Consider the following 18,695-nt stretch of genomic DNA (forward strand, 5'->3'; position numbering starts at 1 on the left):
CAACTCTCACAGCCATACACTGCAACTGGGAAAACCATAGCTTCGACTATACAAACTTTTGTTGGCACAGTGATGTCTCTGCTTTTTAGTATCCTGCCTAGAATGCAACAAATTAGCAAGGAATTGTTTGGAATGAGGTCTGAATATTTTCCCCTTCAACAAAGATTAAAAGAGCAAGAAAAAGAAATGACAAAGGAGTTTTCCTCTTCTGTACTGTGGGTGTAGAATTTATTTAATTGTTTAAACATTTATCACCCACTGTATTCTCAGTATAGTGCTCTACAGAACCTTTCCTCCATCTTTCCACATTTTGTTACAACTTGGAATTGAAATGGAATTAATTGGCATTGTTACGGTTTGATGTGTGCAAAATACTCAAAAATGTGAAAATGCAAAATATTTTTATTATGGCACAAAAATGAAGTAATAAAAAACAAACTATTCTGGAGGGGCCTAAAATCTTTGTTTACCAAAGCTTATAAAGTGCCACTCTCTTAATTCCACCCTCCAGTCCTGGTCTTCTCAGTCTTCTTATACCCATTGTCCCGTTTGTTGTTGAAAGGCCTCCAGAACATTGTTCTACCAACTTGATCCTTCATATCAAGATGGAGCCTCTCCATAGTCCACCAGACCCTTACCAATTGGCCTTTCAAATCCTTGGCCATCACAGAGCTCAGGCTACCCTTCTGAAAAGTAATGTTCCTAGTAGCTGTCACATAAGCCCACAGGGTCAGCAAACTGTGTCCTCTTCAAGTGGACCTCTAGTTTTCCATAGTGGCAAAGCCACATGGTGCCTAGACTTCATATTTCTTTCAAAGATTGTCTCATTGTTTCATCTGAATTAGGACACTGTCTTGCTTGCATTTTTGCTGCCCTGTCCAACCCAAGGGAATCCACACTACATGCTCTGGATGGATGCAGGGCACTTGCTTTCTATTGCTCCTATCAAGTTCTTATGTCAAACCCAAAAAGTTTTCATCTGCTAAAATGGGAGGATCAAAGTTGGGACTGGTCATCTCTCAAAGGTTCACAATCTGGTTGGTCGAGATAATCATGCTAGCCTATCAAGATGGCAGGACTACAGCTACCTGGGTGACCCAGGCAAAGACCTGTGCAAGGTGGTGACATGGTCCACACCATTGACGTGTGTCAAGCACTACTGACTTGATGTCTGTGCCAGACAGGATAGCTGTTTTGGTAGAGCGATCTTCTCAAAGTTTGTTGCTGAGAACACCTTCCCACCTCCAACTCAAACATATGCTCTCTAGTTGCCCATATGTGCGATGCACAGAGAAAACAAAGAATAAACTCAGGTTTATTGTAAGCTACCTTTTGGGCACTTGCTGTAAAAGGTGGGATAGCAATATTTTAAACAAATACATCTAATTTTGTGGTATCTTAAATATCCTTTGGGAGCTCATACCATCAGCTTTTGTTTTTCCTATCATAAATCAATTGGTTTTAATCAAAAACTGAACCATGGCATTTCCCACTAATGTCATCAGAACAGTTATGAATAAGGTGAATAGTAGCAGCATGAATATAGGTCTTCAGGGGATCATACTGCTTATTTCACCTCATTTTGAAAACTGTCAATCTATTTCTATTCTCCATTTCCTTTTATTTAACCAGTTACCAGTCATTAGGCATCTCAACATTTTAAAAAAAGAGCACTAACTCTGTTTAGCAGAATATTGTGAAGGGCATTGTCGAAACTTTTTTTTAGAAGTCCAACATTATACTTCCATCAACATGTTTGTCTCCCAGAATTTGGTAAGGCAAAATTGCTTGTTACAGAAGCCATGCTGCTGTTTCCTTAGCAAAGCTTGTTCTTCTCTGTTCAATCAATAATTGCAGCCTTAATAGTGATTTCTAACAATTTTTCTTGGACAAACATTCACCCATGAGCCCTTTTTACAAATCAATATTTCGTTAGTTATCTTTCAATCAGCCTCTGGTAAAGATACTGAATTTTGTAACAAGTTTCCTAGTTTTGTTAGAAAAGAGTTCTTCAAGAATGCACAGATGTATGCAATATGGAACCAGTAATTAACCATCTTCTGTACTGAGGTCCAGTGCAAATACTTCATTTAACCTATCCATAATTTCCTTGCAAGCCTTCAGTCATACCACATTAACAATAAGATCCTCATTTTCCTTGTCTTATTGTCAATGTACATTTGTTGTAACAGAATTAGTATGACTTTTTTTTTTCATTCAGAAAGACTTCCTTTTTTTTGAAAGACTGTAGCACTTACAATGTTTAAACATAGTGCATAAAAATATTTACAAAATCATTTTGTTCCTTTTGGTTAAAACTTTTATAGAAATTTTGAAAATAAATTGGAAGTTTTAAATATAAAACAGTTAAATATTTAGAAATATCCAAATACCCCAAAATGATTATACCTAACTTGATTTTATGAAGGCATTATTTTCACAATTAGAAAATAAAAAACAAAACATTTGGTTTAAAAGTGAGCATTTCAGAAGCTATCAGAAACATTTTCCAAAGCTAACATTTTAGACATCTCTAGTCTCTGTGCCCATGGGGCATAGACAGAATGTTGAAGTATAAGATTACAATGAACTAAGATTAACAAAACCTTCAGTATAGACAGAGAAACTGTTGTTAGTAATGTGTCTTCTATCACTTTGATTGCAACAGCCTCAAAGTGCTGTCTATGATAATGGATTAAATAATTTATAGCGAGGTACTATGACATCCTTGAAATAACACCCATAGGTATGGTTGTGTTATAGGAAATATTAAAAATGAAATCCTAGTGTTACTATTTTATTGCTCACATACTACTATTCACATGTGTTGTTGCTGTGGAAACACAGGACACTGTTTGAAGCAAACATGTTTGAAAGGGGATACAGGCTCAAACAAGGTTCCCAAGTGGCAGCTAGACAGATAAATAGAGTATAGTGAAATATTTGTGAAAAGGGTTAATCATGAAGGAGGCTGTGAAGGGAAGTGCAAATGGAGTGAAGTATTAGGGTACTGATGAATGATCCTTCCTCCATTGGTTGGAATGAAATATGGCCACTGACATTTGCTGGAAAACAATCAGGTGCTTAATGTTTTCCAAAAGGACCTTTGTGGCACCCATACAGTGATTGTACAATCTACTGTCACATTCACACTGGGTGAAAATAATAATTTGTTTTACAGTTAACATGCATCCAATTCCTTTTCCATTCACTAACTGGATAGAACATTACAGATTTTAATACTATTCCTCAAATAACACATGCAATATAATGCTTGTAATTTTTTTTAAAGGTGGCTGATTTCTATTTTGTCTAGAGACACACCTGAAAGCTTTCCACTACTATTGAAACCAAGTCAACTAGTATACAATCAAATGCCTCTAAGACGAATACATGTCTTTTCTTGTAAGACATTGCATACTGGAGATCATCCCTGAGAACACCCCTGTATCTGTATATCTAGCATCTTAAAGGTAGATACCTTTCACATGCTCAGGTCCTAGAAGTAAGTTCTAAATACTGAAAGACAAAAGAGAGCATTTCAAATGAATCCTGTCATTTTGCTCTTCCCTGAGCTAGTTAGGTGCTGATGGCATAAGAGCACTACAGTATTTATAACTGCACTTACTGACACAGTATTTTTCTCACTGGTTTAAGTCAGGTCCTAACTTACTATACAGCACACACCATAGTGCACTTGTTTAATTCCTTCAGATGAGATGGCTTTCTCTGGGATACTCCAGGACTGAGATGAATTGTGCTTTAAGAAATTTTCAACTGATGATATTTAACAAATCCTTCAAAGAGTGGAATCTCTGCTGAGAATGAGACCATAATGAAGCACAAGCAAACCATCCTAGAAAGAAGAAAAATAAACACTTGTAAACAATTCAGTGAAATCAGCAAATAGAAATGACGTTAATGATTGGCAAAGCTATGTCTCCTTATACCAGTCTTTCCCAAACTGGCAATCTCTAGATTTGTTCAATAACAACTTTCAGCTTCCCCAAGACAGCCTTCCAATTAAAAGTTGTCATTGGCTATGAAGCATAAAACACAGCCTCTCCCAGATTGGTCTTTCAGCAGGAGAGGAGAAAAGCAAGCAACAACAAGGAAGCCTACTTGTAATTTCTTCTTGGACGCAGTTACAGTAAGTGGTGGTGCTAAAATACCTAAAAAACCCAGTATATCATATGATTTCAGCTATTTAGTTGTGTCTTTACAATCCAGTTGTACTGCTGCATTTTTGTATTGTATTGCTGCAATATTCTTCTCCTCAGCAATGGGGAGCACAGCCTCTCACATCAGGGGAGGCACTAATTGCCACAAGCATTTTACTAATATGTATCTTGGTCAGGAAAGGAGTGCAGGAAAGGAGATTTAAACCATCTTCTCGGCTGCATGTTAAAAGATTATTTTAATTCTTTGATAAATATTTAATACATTTATTTATAAACCATAAAAAGAATAAACCACAATTTGTATTCCTTGAAACCTTCCCCTGAGGAAGTTTCTCTAAGCACCCACAGGCTTTCTGCCTAGAATGCTATGTGAGTTCCATGCTGTGGAACTCCTTTCCTTTTTGGGCTGTACTCCAAAAGTGTGCCTCTGAAATGTACAAGGAGCCTGTTTGAACTGCCAGTAGCAACCTTGTTGCTGGCTATGAACCGCAGCTGATCAGTTGGGATACTGTGGCATCAACTTCCAAGTTGTGTGCCTAATAAAGGAGCTTGTGCTGGTTTGCAAGTTCACTGGTTCTCTTCGAGCATATAAGTATTGTCACTGCCACAATCTCTAATTATTTATTATTAGGGATTGTGGCAGTGGATACTCTGGATGTGACAACCATTTTTACACCATTCCTATATTTTCTGTTTTTGTGTTTTTCTGCTCAGTCCCAAACTGAGCAGGTATAGGACATGCCTGCCATTCTGCATAAAGGCAACAAGTAAACACTTGTCTATCCAGGTTCCAACTGAAAGCAGAATGACATCCATTGGCACCTATTCAAAAATAGTTTAAAGTAAATTTGCCTGATATTTTATCAGTCTATTTGTAACACAGGAGGATTTACCATTCTGGAGAAGTGGAACCTCAAGCTCCACCACCCACAGCAAGGTGCATAACACATACACTTACGAGTACCATGAATGAATTTGGATTAGCAGGAGCTCACAATTCTTCCCCCCAAAAATCCACTCATGGTTACCTTGCCAGTAGCTTTTTTCAATTTAGCAGTATAATGTAGGGTAGGAGAAGAGTTCTTTTGTTACTGCCATTGCTGAACAAATGGAAATCTAAAATTTCTAATCACACATAGATCTATCAGTAGATCTCAATCTATCTTCTGCTCATTCCTGATTTACAGAACAATGCTCTCTAGCAGAGAGGAAAGGAATGTAGGAAGGTCATTTAATTCTTGCCAGGTCTGGATAGGACAGGAAACTATATAAAAACTACATCTGATTTTGTATCTTTTTCTAAAGTTACATTCTCAATTTTATGTTTCTCTTCCCAAGTGTGAGATGTGATAATACTCTGAAAAAGGGAGATACTCTCCACACAATCCTACGATATCTGCTCAAAGTAAACCCCACTGTGTCTAATAGGAGCCAGCATTGCAAGCGTGAATGACTGCAGCTTGAGTGTGGGAGAAAAACAAGCAATTCTAAGGTGGTGATAGACAGAAGCTAAATCTATTGGTAGATTTCTAGACAATTTGCAACTGATTTGCAGGACAAAGGTTTCTTAGTGCCATTTTTCTAACACTATCAAAATTGAAAATATTTCCTCCCTAAATAAAGTTGTTAAAGAAGACAAGTGGTGGCAAAAACTTGGAGTAGATTTTTGCATGAAATGACTTGTATGTTTGCTTCAGGTATTAATTGCAAATTTCTAAGCTGAGCATATGTTCAGAGGAACCATGCTAATTAATTCTTCCAATATGTCTGCCTTCCTGAGCTATTACTCTCCACATGGCTCTGAGTAGCATACATCAGAGTTCTTATAAAAAATTATTAGAGCTGACAGGTGTGGAGTGTGCCCTACCCTGTCTTAAAGAATCTTGTAGACACACTGGGTCATAGTTGAACAATTGCAGATTTATGTTCAGGAGTCATGTGTAAGGCAATGTTCAAATACTTAAATTCAAATTCAAATGTTCAAATACTTAAATCACAGGCTAGCTTTCCTAATGCTTTCTAGGATATAAATATATGTAGATCTGCCAGCTGGCTGAAAATCCTGATCTATGGTCAGCAATGTAACATCCTAGAGAAATCCCCATGCATCTGCCAAAGCCCCATACAGTTCTAGTGCTTGTTTTACAATTTTAAATACAAAACCTTGGGCTCCTAGAAAGCCAAGCATTAGCTTTCAGCAGCATCACACCCTTCCTTTCTTTCCTCAGAATGCCTCTGAACTCCACATGGACCCAGAGGCTTTATTTGGAAAAGGATGCTAGTGCTCTGCCTTCCAGTGTATGCAATCAACTAGCTGAAACTGATTTCTTTAAAGGAAGGAAGGAGGAAAACGTTTTCTTGCCACTAATTCATCTGGAGGCTAGGAGTGGCGAAATAACAACTGGAGGTGTTTTGCCTATGCCTGTGTGTGTCTGAAAGGCAGAGTGCCAGCTTCCAGCCAACCACCCTCTCAACTCTCACTGGTTTTTTTTTTTGGATTGGGGAACAGGGTAAGTGCAAAACCATCAACAGTGAATATGCTGTGGGATGTTATAATGAAATATTTGACATTAAATTAAATGAACTTTTTTTTTTTTTTTTACTATATATGTGTTTGGGGAAGTAGTATTAACTACATGTTTTTTTCTTGGTGAGCATTCTCTGAGTATCACCAATTTTCCTTCTGTGAAATCAGTTGTTGGGATAAATAAATTGCTTGGTATTTGAAGCTCAGACCCAATCTCTGTCTTGTTCCTAGGTTCTTGATTTGTTTTTGAACATTATCATCTCGCCTCTTCACATTCATTCTGGGAAATGGGATTTTGTTGTTCATCAGAAGCTGCCATTTCTTTCTAAATCGATCTAGTGAGAGAGATGATGTCAAGGAATAGGCCCCCTGCCTAACCTCCGCCACCTCAGTGATATCATCTGCCCCACACCATTCATTTCCCCCCTTTTCTCTGTGCCCCTCTTGGCACAAAAAAGAGACTCAGACAGCACACCTCCACAAATCAGATGAAGTCAACAGATCAGAGGTTGTCCTTCCAATAGTGCATGTAATTGAATACACAGTTAGGTTCTTGCAAATCACCCCCAGTCATTGCCTTGTACTCAACTGCTGGGGAAAACTGCCTTTCCTTTATTACTAGGCATGCTCACATAGCAGCCATTTTGTGGTGCCGCCTACAATATTTTCGGAGTGTCCAGTATGCCTGTGGGCTTAAAAGACTGGTAGCTCTCTCTGTTTATTGTACTAGGCCTTTTCAAATAAAAGCATTCCTGTTAAAAGCCCCACCTTCTCTCATAGCTTTGGCACTAACTTACCTGCACTGCACTCTCTCCTAGGGCTCTTCGGATTTCCCTTAAAGTCTGATAATGTTCCAGCAGGTGATCACCACAAATTATATCTACCTAAAAATAGTATGTTAGAAGAAATCAGAAGTTCATCCTTTCTGTACTTATCAAATTCTCATTGAGTAGCCATGTGTGTTCATATTCTATGAACACAATTGATCTCCCATACCCAGTTTTCTTTCCAGAATTAATTATTTCCCATTAATTATTTCTTATTATTAATTATTATAACTTCTTTATTCTCCAGGACCTCAAAGCTACTTCTTAAAGTCCTTTGACTTCAAAAAGAAATCTGAGGATCTGGAGACAGACTTTCAAATGGAAATCTATGTGCAGTTGTCAAGGAGTGATTGCCTACAGTAGCTGTTCAGCAGCAAGCAGTAATAAACACAGCAAGGTTCTCTTGAACAAAAAGAGTTAATTTGAAGACCTCCCCCACCACCACACACACAAAAATGAAATTTCCCCCATTTTTCTTGTCAATGAACTCTCCTTGAGCAGCTCTTTTACATGGCTTTTTAATTCTGATTATAAATATTGTCTTGTATATTTGCAGTGCTGTACTTCATTAAAATATTAACATCAATTTATACCTGTCAATGTATGGGCAAACAAATGCCTTGAAAACTCCATGTTTATCACAAATATCCTTTCAGAACATGTGGTTAAGTCTGTTGCCATGTGCAGCTGTTCTGGTTGAAACTTATTTTTAATTAAATAATGCGTGGGCTCTAGAGCAGTGATAGTGAACCTTTTAGAGACTGAGTGCCCAAACTGCAACCCAAAACACACTTATTTATCGCAAAGTGCCAACACTGCAATAAAACCTGATAACTGCGGGTTTAGTTTAGGGGAAAAAACCCCCTCAGAGCCAGTCCAAGCAAATAAATCTCTCTCTCTCTCTCTCCCTCTCTCCTTGGCAGCGGACTGACCGGCCATGCAAAAGCTTGGACGAGTTGCAGCTAATGAGTTGCAGCTCATGACGTCATCGCCTGGAGCTGCTACTCCTTTCTGAGCATGCGCATGGTCCCTTTGTGCGCTGTTACCCGATGCTGGGCTGTTGGGGCAATGCTGATGCAACTAGGCTCATGTGCTTGCCGTGGCAAGCGTGCCATACGTTCACCACCACTGCCCTAACCCTAATATAGGGCTAAAGTTCCATAGAAAAGAGGGCGATTGTGAAAAAGCCTTCCTTGAGTAGTTTTATCTGCACAGCTCATCATTTCTGCCCATTCTAAACACATTCGAACCACCAAAATCATTAATTATTATTAATCTGTTCTTTATATTTTAATGATGCTTTTAATTGCTCTGGTATAATTTTACTGTTGTACACTGCCTAAAGAATCTGTGTGAACTACTTGATGGCTTATAAATTTACAAACAAACAAACAAACAAACAAATAAATAAATGAGATAAAACTCCTCAGTGGTTTCAGGCCTGCAGGGAACAACTGGAGCAGCAGACAAATAAATTTTTGGGGCAGATGGTTTCTCCTTACTGATGATTTACTTACTAAACCCTTCATAAAAGCTTTCTCAGAATTCAGTTTGAAGACAGCCTACCCTAATCTTTGACTTGTTTCTAGTGTCAGTCTATGAAGGGGAATCATTCATTCTGAACAGCAGGATGCAGACTATACTAAACCGCTTCCACAAGAAACCTTGTGGAAGAATCTGGGTTGAGGGAGATGGTTGTCAGCCCTTACCCTTAAGACACAACTAGACTCATCTCAGAGCTTTAAACAGACACTAGTTACTTAGCCCCAGGATGCACAGATGCCTAACATTTCAGGTTTGACTGGTTGCTAGATGCAGAAGTGCCTTCTGGAAGCATAAGGACTCCACAGAAGTATGAACATAATAGTGTACAGTGGACAAGTGCTTGGGTGGTATTGATGGCCTGCAGCTGTGCTTAGTGGAGGGCTCTGAAGACTCAGGCTTAAAAGCCTTCAGTTCTAGGTACAGAGTGCTGAAGTAATTCATCCAGTTGGAACAAAGAGGTTCAGTAAAAGACAGTGTGGGCTTACATGACTTGACAACCCATTAGCTGTCCATGATAGTTTGTCAGGCCACGTGAACCCACGCCAATTTCCCCTGGGTGGCTTGTGCATGGGCATCATCTCACCACACCATCTCAACAGCCCACTGCTTTTTTTAGGGACTGTTTCACCCATGATGGGTTAACATGTCTTCCAAACCTGACTAACTGACCCTATCATGGGTTCAGAGCATTGACAAGTGAGACCCATGGCAAGAGCAGCATATCCTTTCTGCTCTTGCTCTGGAGCTCCTCAGTGCACACCAAGCTTGTTGATACTAGAAGCAAAGTATAAATAAACTACTATAAAAAGCAGCAGCAATTCTTGGTTGTCTTAATATAATTCAAATATGAAAATTTGCCTACAAATATCCTGAACTGAACTCATAATTACAGTTATAGACTTCAGATATTAAATATTTAATATCTTTATTAAACATTTAAATAAATGTCTAAAATGTTAGCTTTAAATAAATTATTGCAAAGCTGGTTTCCCGTCTACCTTCTCAAAGTGCTTGGAATACTAAATGCCTAATTCTGCCGCTTCAATGAGTAGTCCTAAAGCTACTAAGGAAAAATGGTTACATAACATTAGGGGAAATAATTACACAGAAAACAAAAGAAATGGAATATGTTCCTTGTAGAAGTTTTTAGGAGAACCCGTAGCATTAGTTAGCATATCTATTAATTTCTATAGCATAAGGGAAAATATTATTCATATAAGGGCACAGATTGGAACATCATCATCAAACTGTACTATATATCTACCTTAGACTAAAAATAGTGGAACAAATCCATGTTGAAAGCTAGCATAAATATAATTATTTTGACCTTTTGTAGAAATAGGAATGTCATGGTACTGCTGTGAATGGTTCTTACCGAAAATACTAAATCCTCTTATGACAGAAAAAAGCACCTTTCCAATAAACTGTGTTAACTACATGACATGTCTGACTGCTTGCAAAAGTTACTTCCCTGATTTCACAACAATCCAGCCCTATGCATTTTTTCCTACACATAAGCATGTACAGGTTTTTAGCCTGAATGTCAGAAAAGCATTTAAAAAGTTGGAATGACAACTTCCAACAGAAGGAAAAAAATGAATATGCTACGTAAGAGGTGCAAAAAATAATAATCTGAAAACGTAAAAGCTGGCTGCAATTCTCGCCTGCTTCTTGTGAAACATACATGTTCCCAAGTCAGTATGGAAAAGAAGTGCATAAGAAAAAAGAACCACAGGCTTTATGTTAGAAAAAGCCAGAGATCAATTGTAAGTGGTACACTAGGTTAAAAAAAATCAAATGAGGACAAATTGTGAATATTACCTAGGGGTTGGAGGAAATGAGACCCTCAGTGTATAATCCTTCTTCAGATAGTGGAAAACTCTTCCTTTGTTTATAAACTGCTGTCATTGTGCCTTTACTAGATATCAAATATTATATTTGGCCTAATCATGCTTACACTGAGAGCAGCTGATATATCCAACACAAGCTTCATTCTCCCCAGCCCTATCCTCATTTCAGAAATATGTAGCTGACAAAGGAACTAAAAACTACTATACTAGTACATCTAAAGTACTGAAACAACTAATTCCGTTATACTTGCCAATCCCTTCTCCCACAAATTCTCACTGCAAAGGACAAGCCAAATACTACTTTTAAATGTGCTAATAGTAAACATAATGCAATTATATTTAATTTAATGGGATATTTTCATATATTAACAGTATTATAAGGTCCTGAGAGCAACTCCAAGTCTGATTTTATTTGAAATTGGTAAGCTATTTTCTGGGTGAAAAGTGAGTGAGGTGAGAAAGCATTTCCCTAAATGTATTAATTACAAATACCTACTCTTCAGTCAGAAACCTTTTGGGGTAACTTATAAGATTTACCAAAGAAAAATTCATCTGACTAGATACCAGGCAAACCTTACAAAAGACCCTGCTTTCTGAAGGCAAAAAAATCTGGTCTCTGAGGAAGATCTTAACATATGATCTTCCTGCAACAGAAGATGGTCCTCTCAGTGACCTGAATATCACATCTAACACCTTGATATTATACAGTCCTGTTTTATGGGCCATGGTGTTAACACTACCCTTATGCTGAAACACTCTGAGGCAGATTCTCAGATATATGTGAAAGAATAGAAAATAAATATGGGACAGGGTCATAAAACTTACAATGAAGAGGAATATAGGAATATAGGGAAATTAACAATATATTTGACAAGTTATTCTACATGTATTTTACCATAATTGGTTGACAAACAATTTCCATAATGGAATTATGGCCAATGGGAAAACAATGTTCCAATCAAATAACCTTTGCTAAATTTAAGAGTCAGGCTGCAATTACAAATCTTGCAGCAGTCATAAAACTAATCGTTTCCACAGATACTGAAATCAGGAATATAAAGCATCGACAATAGTAATAACCATACTGCCAACTTACAGGAAAAGAGTACATCAAGGCTCTCTACTGCCTTGCCTTATTAATTCATTAATTCATTATAGCATTTTTATGCCGCCCCCGTCGCAGAAAGCCTCGGGGCAGCTTACAAAACAAACTAAACAAACATAGAATAAACATTAAAAATCCAGAGCATCTCGGCAATAGCATAAAACCAGTAAATAAAAACAACAATTAACAATTAAAATATCTTTTAAATAAAAAGGTCTTGGCCTGGTGCCGAAAAACAAATAACGACGGCGCCAGGCGGACCTCTCAGGGGGGCACATTCCATAGGTGGGGCGCACTGCAGAGAAGGCCCTTCTCTGGGTGGTCACCCTCCTAATATCCTTCACAGAGGGCTCCCGGAGAAGGGCCTCCCCCACCGATCTCAGGGGGTGGGAGGGCATATATGGATGCAAGCACTCCTTACCAAAGAACTCCCCTGTTCCCAACTGCAATTAAACTGGGGTGTTTGGGGGCCTATTTCTAGGCAACACGTTTGGGAAATGAATACAACATCCAAATGTTCAAATCCAGATTCTGGCACAAAATGCTCTCAAAGAGTATTGCACATTTCCAACACATGCACCATTTTGTCACCCTGGCTCTCTGAACATATCACACTGGCTACACACTATACCACACTGGTTTTCTGCATATCAGAGTTCACGATTAAATCTGAACAGCAAGAAGCATCTGCAGACAGAGTTGAGGACAAAGTATCTTATCTCAAGATTTGTGGGGACACTATGCCCTTTGTTCTAGAGCTGGCCTTATGGGGAGTTTGAAGATGACAGTCAACCATTCTTCAGTCATTTTTAACACAAGTACTCTTCTTACTTGCCTGGTTTAGGGATTTGGTGCGGGGGGGGGGGGAGAGGAATCAATATTTCTTGTAGTATGACAGGTTAGTTTTGTTTTTCTAACTGTTGTGCCACATTAAAATTATTTTGCTCATTCAGTTTTGTATTTCTTGTACACATCAAGTGGTAACAATGATAATTATATCCATTTCAGTTCCAGACTTTAACACAAGAAAATGTGAAAAATCAAAGGGGTGTGCGTATTGAATACTTCTGAAAGGGACTGTAAATTCACTGGGGACAGAACTGATATGTATTAGAATGTAAGAGGTGGCACTAACTCATTTGAGATCCTATTTGTGTGTTCATAAATAACACCTAAAGTGGGCTATTGATCATCTGGAGCCATCTATTTGGCCTCTGCACCACTTCTAGGACTCAAGCTGTTTGGCTAATGTGGAAGACAACTTTCCTGGATTTGACTTCATGGCAACATAATGTAGCCAAATCTAGTAAACCATGTGGTGTTGCCCAGCAGCATATTTGGAAACAAGGCGATGCTTCCTGCCCTTGTTCTAATTGAGTGTTGCGATGTAGCTAAATATGATTGCCTATGTGCATTTTTACATAAGCATGTTCCCTAAACAGCTGAGATCACCCCAGACATTTATTTTTAAATGGTGAAAAGCTGCAAATTATGAAAACAGCAGCGGTGTGCATAGAAAGTAAGCCTCAGGAAGTTTTGTGAACCCACTCACCTAAAAACTCAATTGTTCTTCTCAGAGATGTTATGGATGAAAATGAGACAAGGCCTGACCCTACAGCAAGAGAAACAGAACCAGATTTTCACCTTTCCTCTCACCTCTTTGAAGCTCTTATAACTGGATCAGCCTGTGTTGTCATTTCACATTTTATTTTTTTGTTTTAGATTTTTCTGAACTTGTTTCTCACTGCCTTACTGCATTACATAAGTCTTTGCTGCAATAAACCTTGGCCTTTTCCAAGTTACATAATGCTTTTTTGAAAAACACATGAATCACATGAAGAATTATAAAAATCTCATTCACCTGATTGCAACTATCAAGTGGATTTTTGAGACACATAATGTGGGTGAGAGGTGATAGGGCTAACAAAGCTCACTACGTGGTGTGAACAACTATAATAACATACCTGACAGCCAGGATCAAGATCCATCTTTCTTCGAAGGAATTTTTCCACGTGTCCAATTGTTGCCTCCCCTGAAACACGTACAAACTTCTTTTCCAGTGGCTGTGATTAGTAGACAGAACATTTTATACTGTCAGAGTACTTACTAATGGAGGCAGAAATTCTAATCAAAGTTTTTTTTATCAGAACTCTAATCCTACAGTTAGTTCATGATGGACATTTATGAAATGGATAGCCAGTGAAGATCAAATGAGTCCCAAGTTTATATATATACTTTAAATCTTACTGTCTTTAGAGATCACTAGCTTAATTCATTAATGGATTGCATTACAATGCACAAGATGGCTGTTCTTCCTCATGGTATCATTTAGTGTATACCATCACATTTGGAAATTTTGGCAGTGAGAATATTTCTTCAAAGATGGTTGCTGTTTCTACAGCACCATAAATGGCAGTTTCTATAACACCATATGTGTGCATGATGGTTTGCACAGTACAAGAGGACAAGAATCCACTCTGAGGAGCTTATAATCTAAAATTTAACACAATAAAGAGTGTGAGATATATGCACTTGAGGAATAGATGACAGTCGTTCTTCACACACCTGTTTTTAGCACACCTGTTCTTCTTACTTACCTGGCTTGGGGGTAAGGGGAATCACTAATTCTTGTAGCATTAGTTCCCCAGCAATTTTGTTTCTTGAAGGGAAAAATAATTGCCTGCTTTGCTGAACTGCTGAAATGGCCTAAAATACCCTCTTAGTTAGCTTTCTGTAAGTGGCACAGGATAATTTATTGTTGGCAGGGCTTTCTTTAGAAAAGAAACCAACAGATCTGCACCAATCAGTGTTTTGTTTTGGGTTTTCTGGTCACCTTCCCATTTCTCTCTTGGTTCCTCCATGATACTTTGCTACTTCTTGTGCCTCCATAAGAAACATCAGGACCTCCTTTCTTTCTACCTCATCTGGGAAATTTTCAAAGGGCTTGGTGTTTGCAGGGACACTATGCCCTCCTTCCTAGAACTGACCTTGGTCCTTCTGCTGTCTTCCTCACCCTACAAACCTTGTTTCACATTCTTTAGTCTTTTCTCTCCCTTCCCCCACAGCATATTTTTTCTCTGCTGCCTGTTAAACGTGCTTAATGCCTAAAGTAAGAAGCACTGGAATGTAAACCCTTGAGCTGTGTTCTGGAAACCTTACTTCCTAGTCCCTGATGTATTAGGGGATTAGTTATGCATGCTTAATGATGATGGGAAACACTCCATTCATGCTCAAAGGAATTATATGCATTGCCATGTCTTTATGTGCTCCAGAGCTCAATCACATAGCAATAAAAGCAGCTTCCATTCCTACCATTTCCTAGGATTCTAGGAAACATTTTCTTTTTGGAGGGCACTTGTCCTTTTTACAAGCTGCATGATATGAAGAATCTAGAAACATGATGCTTGCCATATCTTCCCAAGCATGGAAAGAAGCAGTAATGGGTTCAGCTTCTCTTGCTGATGTTTAAAAACATGCCTTGCAAGTATTAACGGCCCAGAAGCTCTGTGTTAATTCTTATTCCATTTCTCTCACACTCATTTACCCTCAACACTCCCCACTTTTTATCTTCACAACACCACTGTGAAAACGTCTGGTTCTCTAATGGCGTCATGGGGGAATAGGTCTTTAAATCTGGTTCTCTCCTCCTCAGTCCTGGTCCAAAGCTCTACTGGGCTAGAAGGGTATCCAAGCTAGTTGTTCATAATAAGAGTGGTTTTATCTTGAAAACAAGTCATTTAATGTTTCCTAACAAAATAATCACATTAAATAAAAACATGTATGTGGCAGCAAGATGTGATGCTGCTATTGGGGTTCCAAATGTTTATACTGTAAACAAAGAACCTCTCAAGCAAGCCACAGACAGGGCTGGCATTAAGTTCCATGTGCCCCCTCCCCCAAGCTTGCATAATATATAGACCTATTCCACAGGGAGTAATAGCTACAGTCATTTAGCCTTAATAGATTTACTATACTTCCATTCCTAAGGCAAATTAAACCAATGCAGCTACTTGGCATTCCCCCCACTCTGTTTGGGAATGCTCTACCAGTTACTTCTATCTCTCAGCAGCTGTGGTTCCAAGCTTGATGGCTTTCAGATATACTTGTACCAAATGTTTAATTTTGGACTTACTTCTTTCCTTCAGAATAATCACGTTTAATGATGAGCTTTCAGAGCCTAGTTTAATTTATGAGCTTTCAGTGCATAAAGGAAAGTCGGTTTAGTTGCTCGGCATTAAAGATTCTCATAATAATTTATTTCCTGTTGTTCAAAGTAAAATATAACACATTTAGTTTTAATTTTAGATATGTTATTAGAATGAAGTTCAGGAAGGCAAATTTTAGTAACATTTGTACCTTAAAGTTTCCAGACAGATCATTAGCTCTGAAAGAAAAAGGAATCAGCATAATCAATACATCTAAGTGTATATTTGCATGTTCAAATTGCTAGATGACTACACTGCTATTATAGATTTCCTCTGTGTGTGCGCACGCATGCTGACATATATTTACTTATATGTTCAGCAATACCTGTTCTTAAAATCTAACAGGGAAGCCAGTATAGTTTCATGCTATATGCTCTCAGCTTCTGATAAAGCATTTTATCTGCTCCTGATACAGGTAAGTGTATCAATTCACAACATTGCAGCTTCTATATAGTCTTCGTTCCAGAAAACAGTAGGAGAAAAACTAACTAGTTAATCAGGCAATTATATAAATCAGGCAGGTCATTAACTGACACCCTCTTCATCCATCCAGATTCAATCTAATTTTATTAATCCTTATCAACTTGCTACATCATTTAGATACTGCTTCACAGTAAAACTGCTACCCTGTTGAAGGCAAATATCAGAGCTTAGTATCATTAGCACACTACTGTCACCATTTCTCAAGCTTTGAGACCATTTCACTAAATATTCCAGGTGTAATTTGGAAAATGGTCTCAAAAAGGACAAATGGTCCAATTTGGACATGAATAAATTTAGTGACCACTTGCTCCACTCTTTCACTCCTTCCTTCTTGGCACACTGATTACTCCAAAAAATTCTTAATTGACCACAGTCCTCCATTTCATCTCAACCTAAAAGCTATTGTTACCAGGACCAGAACTAGCCAAAATCTTAAAGTACTATTTCAATTTGGTTTGAACCAAGCCAATTTATTTAAAATACAAATAGGTATTTAAACAGCTGTCAATTAAACAGTTCTTTGTACTACCACAGGAACAAACAGCATAATTACAATGGTAAGATAAACTGAATGCAGAAGCTTTGGATTGCAACCCTCCATACTAGGGGAAACAGTCTCACTTTAAAGGAGGCATGTCATGTAAAGATGTGCAGCACCAAACTGCTATATTTGGATATTCAAGTCTCTAAAATGCACACAGCATGCAAGATTGAGAGCTGAGCAGAGCAATCATAATACAGTCAGTTGTCAAAGTGCATTTCAGGAGACTGTCTGTTTTTTCCCCAGCTACAGGGACGTAAGTGTACTTGAAGACAAGGATTTTATCTTTCAAATGCCTTTGGCCTAGTGCTTTATCTGCATGCATGTCTAAAAGATTAACAGGAGTGCTATGGGAAAAATGTTCTAGCTAAGATGGAACACACTATTTATTCCACTCCAGGATTGAGGTCTTTGACCTCCTTAGGTTGTCACAGGAAGGATTTAATCATTGTAAGATTTCATCTGAATGGTATTCCTACTTCCATTGACAACTTTTACAGAAACATTAGAAATGAATTGTGAATAACTTTTAGAAAAGGCAAACAAATAGTTCCTTAGGCATGCAGTTATTACCAAGGTTACAAGAGATAATAAAAAGCTTTACGCATGTCTGTTTTTGTAAAAATAAACAAAAACAAAAACCCCCCACACACAATATGTTGAATATAAATTAAGGTACTTATATATCAGTCTGGTATAAATATTGTAAGTGCTGTATCAATAAAGGAGCAATCCTATTGATTGCACCCTTGATGCCCAACAGGACCTGAATCTGAAAGCTTACCATCATGCAATGTAGAGGGGGAGGATGGGCAGAAGCCATCTCCAATCCCTCTGTGTTCCACTTTGCATATTAGCGACATGGCAAGTCTTGTTTCTCTGGCTGCAGTGCTTTGGAGAGGGAAGTGGAAGCTCAGGCAACTCCAAGTTTTTTATCCTCCTAGCCCACTGGAACATCAATTTTACACCTTCCCCAAGGTTAAGTTACTGAGCTCTGAGAGGTAACTGACATGATTCTTTATAAGTCAGCTGCAAGGCAGGCAAATAAGAGGGCAGATTCCCAGCTCTAAGGTTGAAATTCTCTCTCTGAACTAGGTTCTGGGAATCTGAATTATCTTCTGGTTCCCCAGATGCTGTCTAGGGACTATAGGATTGCTCCCCCTATAAATAAAAACCTATTTACATATCACATTTATTCAGATAATGAAGTGACTGGTACATTTTGTACGACCACATGGATCTTGCATTTTTCATTTAAGAGAAACTTTCCTATGAATTAAAGAAAAGTTAATAGGGAAAACTAATCTGACTAACATTAAAAATAATTTTATTTTATAACCTCTTCTGTGAAATCTCATAGAAGGGAACTATGTAACTCTTCAGTTAATAATTCATTAAAATACCCTGTAACTTGACTAGATGTCAATGAGG

General features: G+C 38.1%; 1 protein-coding gene across 5 annotated transcripts in view; it reads right to left on the reverse strand.

Moving 5' to 3' along the window:
* PCGF6 (polycomb group ring finger 6) overlaps positions 1-18,695 on the reverse strand; it is a 28,648-nt gene that overhangs the window by 1,815 nt on the left and 8,138 nt on the right. Inside the window, exons 7-10 of one of the 5 annotated variants that reach the window (XM_044437904.1) lie at positions 16,392-16,419; positions 14,000-14,098; positions 7,506-7,592; positions 385-3,856 (exon numbers count right to left, since the gene is read on the reverse strand). In XM_044437904.1, coding sequence (XP_044293839.1) covers positions 3,800-3,856; positions 7,506-7,592; positions 14,000-14,098; positions 16,392-16,419 — 271 coding nt within the window. In that variant the 3' untranslated portion in view covers positions 385-3,799. Of the gene's footprint in view, positions 1-384; positions 3,857-7,505; positions 7,593-13,587; positions 13,648-13,999; positions 14,099-16,391; positions 16,420-18,695 lie in introns of those variants that run through there. The other 4 variants (XM_044437932.1, XM_044437922.1, XM_044437910.1 and 1 more) reach the window with 4 other exon arrangements.

This window comes from Varanus komodoensis, unplaced genomic scaffold (genome assembly GCF_004798865.1).
Source record: "Varanus komodoensis strain SLA01 unplaced genomic scaffold, ASM479886v1 scaffold1, whole genome shotgun sequence".
In the NCBI taxonomy this organism is placed as follows: domain Eukaryota; kingdom Metazoa; phylum Chordata; class Lepidosauria; order Squamata; family Varanidae; genus Varanus; species Varanus komodoensis.